The sequence below is a fragment of the Pristiophorus japonicus genome, chromosome 8, assembly GCF_044704955.1.
Source record: "Pristiophorus japonicus isolate sPriJap1 chromosome 8, sPriJap1.hap1, whole genome shotgun sequence".
In the NCBI taxonomy this organism is placed as follows: Eukaryota; Metazoa; Chordata; class Chondrichthyes; family Pristiophoridae; genus Pristiophorus; species Pristiophorus japonicus.
This window is the reverse complement of record NC_091984.1, coordinates 57,647,241-57,662,296: the sequence shown is the minus strand read 5'-3', so window position 1 is coordinate 57,662,296 and position 15,056 is coordinate 57,647,241. Positions and strand designations below refer to the sequence as shown.

The 15,056-nt window shown below is 43.1% G+C and overlaps 1 protein-coding gene across 8 annotated transcripts in view; it reads right to left on the bottom strand.

Moving 5' to 3' along the window:
- The window catches only part of mast2 (microtubule associated serine/threonine kinase 2), a 641,111-nt gene that overhangs the window by 189,049 nt on the left and 437,006 nt on the right, over positions 1-15,056 (bottom strand). For all 8 annotated transcript variants that reach the window (XM_070886829.1, XM_070886832.1, XM_070886830.1 and 5 more), the window contains one exon: positions 8,791-8,882. In XM_070886829.1, the coding sequence (XP_070742930.1) occupies positions 8,791-8,882 (92 nt within the window). The remainder of the gene's footprint in view (positions 1-8,790; positions 8,883-15,056) is intronic.

Below are 15,056 nucleotides of genomic sequence, written 5' to 3'. Positions count from 1 at the left end.
CAATGAGTTCATGGCTGAACATTCAACTTCAGTACCCCATTCCTGCTTTCTCGCCATACCCCTTGATCCCCCTAGTAGTAAGGACCTCATCTAACTCCTTTTTGAATATATTTAGTGAATTGGCCTCAACAACTTTCTGTGGTCGAGAATTCCACAGGTTCACCACTCTCTGGGTGAAGAAGTTCCTCCGCATCTCGGTCCTAAATGGCTTACCCCTTATCCTTAGACTGTGACCTCTGGTTCTGGACTTCCCCAACATTGGGAACATTCTTCCTGCATCTAACCTGTCTAACCCCGTCAGAATTTTAAATGTTTCTATGAGGTCCCCTCTCATTCTTCTGAACTCCAGTGAATACAAGCCCAGTTGATCCAGTCTTTCTTGATAGGTCAGTCCCGCCATCCCGGGAATCAGTCTGGTGAACCTTCGCTGCACTCCCTCAATAGCAAGAATGTCCTTCCTCAGGTTAGGAGACCAAAACTGTACACAATACTCCAGGTGTGGCCTCACCAGGCCCTGTACAACTGTAGCAACACCTCCCTGCCCCTGTACTCAAATCCCCTTGCTATGAAGGCCAACATGCCATTTGCTTTCTTAACCGCCTGCTGCACCTGCATGCCAACCTTTAATGACTGATGTACCATGACACCCAGGTCTCTTTGCACCTCCCCTTTTCCTAATCTGTCACCATTCAGATAATAGTCTGTCTCTCTATTTTTACCACCAAAGTGGATAACCTCACATTTATCCACATTATACTTCATCTGCCATGCATTTGCCCACTCACCTAACCTATCCAAGTCGCTCTGCAGCCTCACAGCATCCTCCTCGCAGCTCACACTGCCACCCAACTTAGTGTCATCCGCAAATTTGGAGATACTACATTTAATCCCCTCATCTAAATCATTAATGTACAGTGTAAACAGCTGGGGCCCCAGCACAGAACCTTGCGGTACCCCACTAGTCACTGCCTGCCATTCCTGCAAATGCCTCCCTCTTGCAGGAGGTCGAGTTACGCTGGGGTGATTTGACACAGAGAGAGCGTGGGATGTCCACCCCAAAGGACTACCAGAGGATATGGACTGAGATAGCAGAAGTGGTCTCGTCGGCGACCAACGAGGTGCCTGAGGGCAACCAATGCCGCAAACGATGGAACAACCTTGTGGGATCCGCAAAAGTACGACATTGATTTACATGTACTTATGTAGTTATATAATTTGATTTGTAACAGTCATGAGTGAATATCAGCAGATGTGAGGTCTTGCACTTTTACCGGGCATGTTTTATTCAAAGCCTGCGGTCACGGTGTACGTCTTAGGTAAAGAATGAAAATAATCATAAAAATCATGATTACACCTGTCGATTATGTGTTGTATCAGTCTCTGTGACAGTACCTAACAATGATATCACACAATGATCTCATGCCATGTCGTCCAGTCACCTTTTACAGAAGAAGCTGTCGACGATGAGGTCCGTGCAGAGACAAATGGGTGGGGGAGCCACCAGTCCCCAGCGACATCACAGAGATGGAGGAGCGAGTGCTCGCACTCATGGGGAAGCACCTCCTGGACAGCCACGGACGTATCTGCAGACTCTGAAGTGATGCCACGTGAGTAAAGCTTACACAATTGAGTCATTTAGGGCCCAAATTTCCACACGATAAAAAACGGGCGCCCCTCCGAGCCGGAAAAAAACCTCGCGATTCTGGAGAGCCCTGCAGCTCCTTGTCTGTTTGGCGCGGCACCCAGGGGGGCGGAGCCTACACTCGCGCCGATTTTGTAAGTGGGAGGGGACGGGTACTATTTAAATTAGTTTTTTTCCTGCCGGCAACGCTGCGCGTGCGCGTTGGAGCGTTCGCGCACGCGCAGTGTGAAGGAAACATTGGCACTCGGCCATTTTTGTAGCTCTTTGTAGCTGTTTAATTTTTGAACATTTTTTAATAAAAGCACATTGCCATCAGCACATCAGCACTGAGGCTTCCCTTCTCACTGTCTCCCCCCCCCCCCCCCCCCCCGCGGGAATGAACGGGCGTCCCCCCCCCCCCCCACCGCCACGGGAACGAACGAGCGCCTCAACTTGTGAGGCTTGTTGCAGCATTCTCTGTGGCTGAAGCACTTTCACACAGGTAGGAAGATGGTTTATTTAATCTTTTCTTTGCTTATAAATGTTTATTCAGGTTGGATTTATTTGTATAATATTTGTAGAAGTATAAATAAGGATTTATTGTAGAATTTAATGACTTCCCTTCACCCCCACTCCCCCCCCACCTCGTTCTGGACGCCTAATTTGTAACCTGTGCCTGATTTTTTAATGTGTAGAACAGGTTTTTTCAGTTCTACAAAAATCTTCACTTGCTCCATTCAAAGTTAGTTTGGAGTACGTTTTCACTGTGGAAACTTTGAAATCAGGCGTCAGTGGCCGGACACGCCCCCTTTTGAAGAAAAAATTCTGTTCTAAACTAGAACTGTTCTACCTGACTAGAACTGCAGAAAAAAAAATGTGGAGAATTGCGATTTGTAAGATAGTCCGTTCTCCACCAGTTGCTCCTAAAAATCAGGCGCAAATCATGTGGAAACTTGGGCCCATAAAGTCTATAAGTGCCACACCAACTCGTATACGAACAATCATATATGATAGATGATTTCGAAAAGTGTCATCGAAATAATGCTGGCTAATAAAAATCACTGCAATGCACAATGTGTTGATGGTCATGAAATGTGATGTCTGTGATGATTTTGATAGCGGTGGTGCTTTTGTTGTGCATATGCTGTGTGCAGCGATGGACTCACCTCGTCACCCAAGCACCACCTTCTCCTTTAATAACCTCATTTGTGTTTTGCAGCTTAGCCAGCAGCTCGGCCCCAGGCAAGACCACAGAGGCCAGAAGGTGGGGGCACGGGGCAGGAGTCGGCGGACGATCCTACTACATCTGGTGCTGAGGAGCTCCGATTCTCACCCATCAATCCGCTGGGTCTGTTCTCCACAGATGAGAGCGCGGACTTCGAAGAACCTGCATCGCCACGCTCTAGAAGCCAGGGCCTGATAGTCTGCATCCCAGAATACTTAAGGAAGTGGCCCTAGAAATAGTGGGTGCATTGATGATCATTTTCCAACAGTCTATCGACTTTGGATCAGTTCCTATGGACTGGAGGGTAGCTAATGTAATACCACTTTTTAAAAAAGGGAGAGAGAGAGAAAGCAGGTAATTATAGACCGGTTTGCCTGACTTCAGTAGTGGGGGAAATGTTGGAATCAATTATTAAGGATGAAATAGCAGCGCATTTGGAAAGCAGTGACAGGATCGGTCCAAGTCAGCATGGATTTATGAAAGGGAAATCATGCTTGACAAATATTCTGGAATTTTTTGAGGATGTAACTAGTAGAGTGGACAAGGGAGAACCAGTGGAAGTGGTGTATTTGGACTTTCAAAAGGCTTTTGACAAGGTCCCACACAAGAGATTGGTATGCAAAATCAAAGCACATGCTATTGGGGGTAATATACTGACGTGGATAGAGAACTGGTTGGCAGACAGGAAGCAGAGAGTCGGATAAACGGGTCCTTTTCAGAATGGTAGGCAGTGACTAGTGGAGTGCTGCAGGGCTCAGTGCTGGGAACCAAGCTCTTTACAATATACATCAATGATTTGGATGAAGGAATTGAGTGTAATATCTCCAAGTTTGCAGATGACACTAAACTGGGTGGCGGTGTGAGCTGTGAGGGGGGGACGCTTGGAGGCTGCAGGGGACTTGGACAGGTTAGGTGAGTGGGCAAATGCATGGCTGATGCAGTATAATGTGGATAAATGTGAGGTTATCCACTTTGGGGGCAAAAATGCGAAGACAGAATATTATCTGAATGGCAGCAGATTAGGAAAAGGGGAGGTACAACGAGACCTGGATGTCATGGTTCATCAGTCTTTGAAAGTTGGCATACAGGTACAGCAGGCGGTGAAGAAGACAAATGGTATGTTGGCCTTCATAGCTAGGGGATTTGAGTATAGGAGCAGGGAGGTCTTACTGCAGTTGTACAGGGCCTTGGTGAGGCCTCACCTGGAATATTGTGTTTTGGTCTCCTAATCTGAGGAAGGACACTCTTGCTATTGAGGGAGTGCAGCGAAGGTTCACCAGATTGATTCCCGGGATGGCAGGACTGATATATGAGGAGAGACTGGATCAACTGGGCCTTTATACACTGGAGTTTAGAACGATGAGAGGGGATCTCATAGAAACATATAAGATTCTGACGAGACGGGACAGGTTAGATGCGGATAGAATGTTCCCGATGTTGGGGAAGTCCAGAACTAGGGGACACAGTCTAAGGATAAGGGGTAGGTCATTTAGGACTGAGATGAGGAGAAACTTCTTCACTCAGAGAGTTGTTAACCTGTGAAATTCCCTGCCGCAGAGAGTTGTTGATGACAGTTCATTGGATATATTCAAGAGGGAGTTAGATATGGCCCTTACAGCTAAGGGGACCAAGGAGTATGGAGAGAAAGCAGGAAAGGGGTACGGAGGGAATGATCAGCCATGATCATTGAATGGTGGTGCAGGCTCGACGGGCCTACTCCTGCACCTATTTTCTATGTTTCTATGTAAATCACTAGTCATGGAAGGGGCTGGTAACTCCGATAACTGCACATTCTCTAAATTCAGTATATAATTGTAAGCTTCATCCAGCTGACCAAACTCCCCCTCACCCCCATGATGGTCTGGAGGGTTGGCTTCAAAAATGTCCTCGTGCTCAGGCTCGTCCGTGTCTGAATCTTCTGCTGGATCTTCAGAATTGGCATCACGTTCTGCAAAATATAACACAACAGTCAAATGTTAGCAGCACAGGAGGGGGCAGGATGGGTGGCATCAGTAGGATCACATATAGCAGGCCAGGCAGCAGGTTGATTTGAAGGGCCACGATGAATTTTTAGGACTTACCCTCTCCCTCGAGTGTGGGCCCAGTGTGCGGTACTGATTGTTTTTCTCCAGGCAGGACCCATCAAAGCAGTGAACCTCTCTTCCTAGGGTGTCAGTGCGTGCACATTTGACGGCCCTGCTCCTGTTCGAGTTCTTTCCCTTATGTTGTGGGACAATTTCTTCTGCAAAGATGAAAATGCAACATTTTAGAGAAGGTATCTTTCTGCTGGATGGGACATATATAGCTGGTCACATTTACAATTGCAAATTCATTGGATAAATGAAAATATTACTTACACTAACTGCTTGACCATTTCTTTTTACACGGCTTCCAGATCTCTTGGTGTTCACCAATGCGCAGAAATCTTCTGCAACTTGGCTCCAGCGTTTCTTCATTTTGGGTGGCACTTTTGTGCGACCTCTGCTGGTATCCAGCTCCTGCCATCTGTTCTCAATGACATTAACTAGTGTCTCCACTTCTTCTTGCAAGAAATTCTTTGATCTTGCCCCACGTTGCTGCATTGCTGCAGCTGCTCTGAGACACTCACAGCACTTTTCCAACACACAGTGATTCATCCAAACACACAGTGCTTATTTTGCATGCAGCAGTGATTTTTACAAATACAGCACTCCTTTCCTTCTGGCACTTCTGCTGGCATGCAGCACTGATTTTACCAAACAGAGCACTGCTTCTTGAATTCAGCAGTGATTTTCCTACCACAGCACTCCTTCTGGCACCAAAATACAAGCAGCTAGCTAGCTCTTTAAAAATGGCCGATTGCCAACTCTCAGCGCTATAACTCATGCGCGGATATGACCAGCGGACTCCACTGCGTATGTGCAGACGTCCCAGCACATTTTCCAGGCTCCACCTCGACTTGACTGGCCATGCTATGCGACTGCAGTGAAGAGGCCAGACAGCGGCCAAAGTGGCAACAACATTTTTCGGTGCACCTCGGAATGTAGATAAGCGGTGCGCTGAAAAATGGGCTCAGCCAAAATTGAGGCCCATGAAACTACCAGATTGTCATAAAAGCATCTGGTTCACTAATGTCCTTCCTCTAGGGAAAAGAAATCTGCCATCCTTATCTGTGTCTGGCCTATATGCAACTCCAGACCGACAGCAATGTGGTTGGCTCTTAACTGCTCTTTGCAGTTCAAGAAGGTGACTCTCCACCACCTGCTTAAGGGCAATTAGGGATGGGCAATAAATGCTGGCCTTGCCATGAATGAATAAAAATATATATTCTTGGTGATTAGGATTTGGTACTTTCACCTCTGTGACCCAGGTTCAATGCCTCGTCAGGGAACCAATTTTCAAAATGTGGAATAAACTTCCAGATAGAGCAGTGGTGGTTAAAAACCCTGGAATTACTTCAGAAACAATTGGATGTTACAATGTTGGATGGCATTAGGATCCCATATCCTATCACAGGGATGGATGAATTAAGGAGAGATAAATAGCCTTGCACATCTATTATTATCTTGTTGAAGGATCCACACACAAAAAAGGTATTTTCCGTTTACAGATGTTACTTGTCTGAATAGTGGCCCTGAAATTCCGGTCGGAGACTTCTTTCGGATGAATGGCTCCGACCGGCGAATTTTTACAAAAGTACCTGGTCGTCCCGGAGGAGCCTGCGATTCCGGTGGGGAGGCTTCTCTTCCCGCGCTGCGGAATGCACTCCCGTCCTCCAGGTTCCCATCCAGAAGGTGCAGTCACGTGTGATTGCACAACCAATCAGGTACAGCATTCTCATTAATAGCAATGAGAACTCTGCATCTACAAGTTCGCATTGCTATTAATGAGGGGAAAAAACAAACACACTAAACACAATAAAAAATAAAAAACACAGCTCACATAATTAAAATTAAAGTTCATAAATGTCTGAGAAAAAAAACTGATTTTTTCAAAAAGTTTTTTAAATTATGGTTTCAAATAAACTTACCGTAGTGGGCAGGGTTTTTAACAATAAAATGTGTTTTTTAAATTTTATTTTATGATGTTTTTGTGTGTTTTAAAGCTCTCACGTCTGTATAAAGTAGGCTATATGCCTGCTTTTATCAGGCATATGAGTTTTCAGCACATCTGCTGGGCAAGATATGGGTAAATACTGCAATCTTGCCTATGCGAATGTCCTTGCTCCCAAGATGCGGAGGATCTGGAGCTTGACTGATCGGAAAAGCCGGTTTTCAGCAGATGCGCATTGCGTGCTGAAAACCGGCTCTTGTGATGTCTTCCCGGGTCCATGCACACTCAGTACGGACCTGGGGAGGCCGGGATTTCTGAGCCAGTATTTTCTATTGTCATTATTAAGATTGTGCTGCAGCTTTGCAACAAAGATCCAGCCTTATAATATACGGATTCAGGTTCCTTTTTTATTCAATATAGACAAAAACCCAAACGCTGCAGAGAATGGATATCTGAAATAAAGAGAAAATGCTGGAAGCCTGAAAGGGTAACTCGCCTGTTCTCTCCACAGATGCTGACAGGGTGAGAACAACAACAACATATTATATAGCACCTTTAACGTAGTAAAGCATCCTAAGACGCTTCATAGGAGTGTAATAAGACAAAAAAAGCAAAGGGTCTCAAGCAAAGAAGTCCAGTGTAGGGGATCTAGGCAGCTGAACCAATGATGGGGTGAAGTGGGCTGGGGGGGGGCGGCAGGGTGGAGATACACAAGAGGTTGGAGGTGGAGGAACAAAGAGTTCAGGAGGCTGCAGCTGGTTAGACATAGGGAGGGGCGAGACCATGAAGGGGTCTGAACATGAGGATGATAGTTTTAAATTGCAGGCAATGGGGGACAAGGAGAAAATGTAGGTCAGCAGGAGAGAGGTGATAGGTGAGCATGACTTGGTACCAGATAGGATATGGGCAGCAGAGGTTTGGATGAGCTGACGCTTACAGAGCATGGAGGATAAGGCCGGCCAGGACAGCACCAAATAGTCAAGTCTGGAGGTGTTAAAGGCATGATTGAGGGATTCAGTGGTAGGTGGGGCAGAGGCGGGTAACATTATGCAGGTAGAAGTAGGTGGTCTTTGTGATGAAGAGGATATGGGTTTGGACACTCAGCTCGGGGTCGAATAGGATGCCAAGATTGGTTATCTGCTAAAACATGATGGACTTCAACATCATGGAAACATCAGCAACATTGTATGGAGAGGGGAGCTGTCATCGTGGTCAATTCGACCTAATCAGAATAACCGCTCAAGGTGAGCAGAAGAAAGCAAATCCAGCCAATAATGAGTAGCTCCAACAGGGCATGTCTTAGCAAAGGGCAGAATTCTGGACAGAGCGCTTGGGCAGGTCTGGCTATATGATCAGCATTCAGAAATCACCCTGTTGAAGTCAGGGTATTGCTTGCAACTTCTGGACAAAATCCTAGAAGCTGCACTGAGATATGATGAGTCCGATAAATTCAGGCAGAATCCAAACTTTGATGAAAGTGAAAAACAGCACAACATTTATTTATTCTGGGGATGTGAGCATTGCTGCCATTTATTGCCCATCCCTAGTTTCCAAGAAGGTGACAGTGGGCCTTGATCCATTGCAGTCCATGTGGTGAAGGTGCTTCCATAATGACCCAGTGACGATGAAGGAACATGTCCAAATCAGGATGGCGTGTTCCCATGTGTTTATGGCACTTGGCTTTTTAGGTGATAGAAGTCACAGGTTTGGAATGTGCTGCCGAAGAAACCTCGGCAACCTGCTACAGTGTATCCCATAGACAGGGTACATTGCAGTCACAGTTCACCGGTGGCGGAGGGGGATTGCTGTTTAGATTTACTCTGTAAAATGCTGCAAGTAAACTGAAAGCAAAGCCCCAATTATTTTTTATACAATAAAACCGAAGCCCACTGGTGGGAGTTGTTGTCCTTACCTGTGTGTCCTGGCAGCGGTGAATGTGGGCGTGGTAGTGTTGGAGAAGTGCTCGAAGTCACAATCAGGCTCTTCCTATTACTTGTACGGCAACTGAAACAGAAGAAAGAAAACATTTAAAAACAAGCCATTTCTGCTGTGACTTTGTCAAACCCCTTTTTTGTGCTCAGTTCATCCCGATAATAAGTTTCATCTTCATTCTCCCATTGCTCAACCTAGCTAATGTTTAATACATTATGTGCTCTGTAATTAACATATGGTAGAAGTGGGTTTCTGGGGAAGTAAATAGTTATCAGTGTGTTAATAAATGCCAAGCCACCAGCTATCCTTTACCACACAATGCACAAACAAAAGGGAAAACTGGACAAGCCTTAAGGGGAGAATTGTGCTCTCTCCTTCTACTGCCCCGCCCCACAGATGTTGGACGGCATCTGTAAGAATCCAAATTTAGTCACATAACACGACTTAATTTGGTCCCTTGGAAAGTTTTCAAGAGCAGATACCTTTACTTTGAAAATTACCTTTAAAGAATGGGTCATAATACCTAGCTGTGTACGAGCGCATAAATAAGTGTGTCAAACCAAGTAGTGCATTTGAGCTTGCAGGTTTTTTTATTTAGTTTCATGCTAACATTGATATTGCTGCATGTCATCTTATTTATTTTTAAAGCCCAATGCATTGCCCATTATCTGAAAAACGTAAATTAATTCCCTAAATTTTATGTCTGACTTGAAGCAAATTTCTTTTCTTTTGGACTTTTTACGAATGCGTTAAATCTTAAAATGAGTGCAGAGATCAAACATGTGCAATACACATGTGTCTAAAGTTTTGTGTCAGGCTGCAGTGAGGGGCTAACAATACATTGGGTGGTGTTTGAAGCACCAACACCTGGTACTTGGCTTGCTTTGTTAATCAAGATTGCATAGCATTAGTTACGTTTTCTTTTTCAAAACTGCAGAGTATTTGCATTTCCTGAGAGGAGACCAAGGTCAGTTTGCAATCAATGTAATTTTTCTGTGACTCTTTGAATATATAAAGTTCATACAAATATAATTATAAAGTACTAAAATTCTGAGAGCTATTAACTCCCTGACCTTTATAAATATTTATAGTAAATAGGATGGCAAAGGATTTACCGCAGCAAGTTGTATGATAACAGGCAATTGAAACGATCATCGCAGATTACGTGTCTGCAGCCATATGGTTTACCTCACTGCTTTACACCGTAATTATTCACCTCTGCACCCTCCCCAATAGGATGATAATGCCTTTTTAAACCAAACAGTTCATGAACAATGTACCTAGGTCAAGAACCTGCATTAAAAGTCAGTATGATAACCACTTTGTATTAGTTTATACTAAATATTGACACTATTAAGAGTTGATAGAGTGGGTAAGTCATGGACTAAAAGCTCCAAGATATTACTGAACTCTGGAAAACTATCAAAATGAAATCCAGGAAAGGATGAAGGTGGTCACCTAAAACTGATCGCTTTGGTTTTTGGCCCCAATGGACCTTTGTGAACAGCACCAGCCTGTTCGTGGTTGGACATCGAAAGGTCAAAGGTGAATGAGTGAAGAAGTAAAATGTCACCTGGTGTAGGACAGGCTATTCTTCTGACTACAGGCTTTATGCTGCCTTGTTGGGACAATGCCACGGATATCTTGTTTCAGCTGACTCCGCCATATTGACATAGAAATGCTTTGTTTTGTCTGTGTTTTTAATCCACGTTTATTGTATTTGACCATAAAAACTCAAACAAAACAGAACAATTTCCCCATCATTGATTTTAAATATATGACGAATGCTAAACAATATTGAAATAAAATTACCGCAATATATTATTAAAATTATATTCCTGTGTCTGACACTTCCGTCCACAGAGAGGACAAATTAGTAACTGATCCTCAAGCCTCTGCCAATACTGCTCCACAATCGGCTACTTACAAGGTGAGAAGCAGCATGTGCCATTTAGTCTTTCAATTTCCCCTCCCTTCATGTGAAGAAGTAAATAGCCTACACTCAGCCCTTTACCAAGATTGCATGGCCAAGCTTGGAAATCACAATCTCAAACCTGCATCCCATCACTCTGCAGTGTAAAACTCTGCATCAGTGCACACTCACATTCCGAGCACATTTTAAAGCTAATTTACAAATTACAGAGTGCAGCCTCAACACAATCAGCCTTGTATTTAGATGAAATGCAGTGACAGATACAACAATGAGAAAATGGAAGACTGCAAAAACAGCTTAAGCATGCAATCACTATTCTGTCAACAACCCACCTCAGAAATAGAGACCCTAAGCTAGGTCACTGATGTACTTTATCAAAATTAATAACGTGTAGACAATATATGTATATCTCAGAAGTATATTTTATTTTTATCTCACATGCATATAGTATGCAGACTGCTTCTTTTAACTGAAAGGATGTGTAATATCACCAACTGATTTCTATCCTAAATTGGTGCAAGCCTATTTCTAGTTAAAAAAAAAATCAAGCAATGAACAGAGGATGCACTAAACTATTTAATTCAGGCTTTCAGAAATTCTGTTAAATAAGAAGGAAGGGAGGGTGTGTGAAAACACAATTAATTATACATCAGTCAGACTTACTGCAGTGCTGCAGTGAGGTGTTTGTTGTGCACATACTGTGCCAGTGATAGTACAAACAGAATGGATACTTCAAATAATTACCTAACGAATAGCAATAATGATTTGGGTAATAAAATATATCAAGCAGGAATCCGAACACGTATAGAAGAAATCTTAAACTACAAAAGTTAAGCTTTAATTCTGAGTACTTATTATTTACATATATAGTAAATAACAGGCAGTAATCCAAACAAGGGATGTCATCTTTAAATCAAGAGCAGAGCTCAAACAGTCTGCAGAAACCACAGCACAGCCAAAAACGTTGTTATTTTATAAGGAAGAGGTTATCAATTTTTTTTAAATATTTTCTGATACATAAAAACACACATTCAACAGCAATAGCTTTGATATTCTGATGGTGAGGCACATAATCTCTGAGATTCTCTCTTCATTTTGGATGATGAATACATATATACAATTTTGCATATGTACACAGTTTTAGATTTGCAGAGGTGTGTTTGTCTGCATTTTGTTCTGTTGGACTAAAAGTGTAACACATGGGGAAACAGAAGATGAAATAAAACCACAAGAGGAAAATGGCTTAGACCGACAATTTCTTCAAGATAAACGCTCGAGACAAAAAAAAAATCAATCATTTTGCTGCCAGTCCTTTCAATGGAAATAGGCCAGGTCGCAAAAGTTTCAATTTCAGCCATTATTAAAAAAGCACTTCACATCTGTAAGTACACTTTATGGCAAATTATAGATAAGTTTTCCAACCTCTCTTGACAACCACAATGCTGCACAGTTGGGAATCTTGGCACAAGCAGGAGCAAGACAAAAGAACCAGGTGGTTGCAAGCTGAGAATCTCCAGCTAATTACTGAGAAATTATAATTTATACTGCGCATTTAAGTAGATGTACTCCTGTTCACACATACAGTAAACTAAAAGCAGAGCACATTAGTCAGTGCTGAAAAATAATCTTTGGTTCACTGTGCCCACGTATCAATGCTCTCAAAAACATGTCTTTTTAGTCCAAAAGATGGCTGGATATTCCATCATTTTTCATGGGAACTGATCAGGCAATTTTGGTTATATTTTTAAGAGAACTGACGTCTTGAAATGTTTTAAGCCTTTTCATTTATTTTATACAAATGGTCGTGGTGAATAAGGTCAATGCTAAGGAATGAAGGCAATTTTTAATTTCTGAAATCCAGTGCAGATTGTTCCATTTATATCGCTTTAAAAAGGAATGAGGTCAGTCTGTGTTGATTCAAACCAAGGTCCCAGAGTGTTCAAATCTATTGCCTCACATAATACCAAGATTCCAGTCATTTCAAAGATTTTATAAAATTGCTTGCCAATTAATAAAATGAATTCCCTACTTGATTAACAAATTGCAGGGATGAAGAGCGGGGGAATGGGACGAACGAGATTGGTCCTCGAAAGAGTCAGCACAGACTCAATAGGCCGAATGGACTCCTTCTGTGCTGTACTATTCTATGATTCTATGGGGGCTTAATTACTAGATTGATGGTCAAAAGGAAGCAATGATGGAGCTGTCCCACGAGTATCTTGATTGGATGAATTGCCTTCAATAATAGGTGTAGTACTGGAGGGTTGGTACCTTATTTAAAAAGGGAACGAGAGGAGAGCTGGATAACTGTCGATCAGTTAGTCTGGTGTCAATACCAGACAAGATTCCAGAATTAATTGTTAAGGAAAAAGGTACTGGAGCATGTTAGAGATCTATAAAGTAATTGAAAAATGTCAGTATGGATTTGCAAAAGGGAATTCATGAGTATTGTTTTAATAAAGTAATAAAATGAATGGATAAAGATGCGACTATGGATGTGATTGTACCTGTAGTAATAAATTTGTACAGTACTTCATAGAAAACTAGTTAGCAAAATGAACTAGCATTGCATTGGCAGCAATGTGCTAAGATAACTGATAAAAGGCAGATTATGTAAACGAAAAGTATTGAGGATAGTCATCTAGGTGTTTTCAAATATTCTAGGTGTGCCAGGTAAAGTCCGACAGGGCTTGGAATTGAGACCAACATTCTTCAACAATTTTCATAAATGATGTGGAAGGAAATATCAGCAGCTTCATCTTAAAGTTTGTAGATGACTCTGCAATAGCAGGGGTAGTTCATATGGTGAAGAAAGGGAAGAAAGTTCAGGAAAACACTGACTCTCAGGGGACTAACCTGCAATGATCAATTAAGACTATTTGTATGGCAAAAGATTTTTTTTTTGGGAAGAGTTTCAGCTGACAAGTAGATGATTCAGGATGATATCAAGGATAAGGAGAGACTTGATATAATTTCCACTGCATCAGAGAAGGCGAAAAAGATTTAATAGATGGTTTTGTAAATTATGAAAGATTTTGATAGGGTGAATGGGAGTTAGTGACAATGGATCATCAATTTTAAATTGTCGAGAGAGAGAGAGAGAAGGGACGGGGTGGGAGTCAGGAGAGAAATTAGGAGAAATTTCTTTGTGCAGAGAGCTGCGAGAACACAGAATGCATTGTCACAAGGAAAGATGAGATAAATATTTGAAGCACAGGAAGCTTTACGGTTTTGGAGCAAACAAAGGGATGAAATTAGTTTTAGATAGCACCTGACGTTGGATGCACCCAGCATCAAAGCATTGACCACCATCGAACAGCTCCAATAGACGGGCCACATCATCCGCGTGCCGAATAAGAGACTCCCAAAACAAGCACTCTACTCGGAGCTTCGACACGTCAAGCGAGCCCCAGGTGGGCAGAAGAAATGCTTCAAGGACACCCTCAAAGCCTCCTTGAAAAAGTGCAACATCCCCACCGACACCTGGGAATCCCTGGCCCAAGACCACTCAAAGTGGAGGGGAAGCATCCAGGAAGGCGTTGAACACCTCGAGTCTCTTCGCCAGGAGCAAGCAGAGGTCAAGCGCAAACAGCGGAAGGAGCACACAACAACTCAAGCATGCCACCTACCCGCCCCAACAAACAACATCCCTTCAACCACCGTCTGCCCCACCTGTGACAGAGACTATAGGTCCCGCATTGGACTCATCAGTCACCTGAGAACGTATTTTTAGCGTGGAAGCAAGTCATCCTCGACTCCGAGGGACTGCCTAAAAAGAATGTACCACATAGACTTGGCAAAGACACCTGGAGTGTATTAGGGATGGTTTTCGAGACCAATATGTCAAGGAACCAACTGGAGAACTGACCATCCTAGACTGGGTGATGTGTAATGAGAAGGGACTAATTAGCAATCTTGTTGTGCGAGGTCCCTTGGGGAAGAGTGACCATAATACGGTAGAATTCTTTATTAAGATGGAGAGTGACACAGTTAATTCAGAAACTAGGGTCCTGAACTTAAGGAAAGGTAACTTCGACGGTATGAGATGTGAATTGGCTAGAATAGACTGGCAAATGATACTTAAAGGGTTGATGGTGGATAGGCAATGGCAAACATTTAAAGATCACATGGATGAACTTCAACAATTGTACATCCCTGTCTGGAGTAAAAATAAACGGGGAAGGTGGCTCAACCGTGGCTAACGAGGGAAATTAAGGATAGTGTTAAATCCAAGGAAGAGGCATATAAATTGGCCAGAAAAAGCAGCAAAACTGAGGACTGGGGGAAATTTAGAATTCAGCAGAGGAGGACTA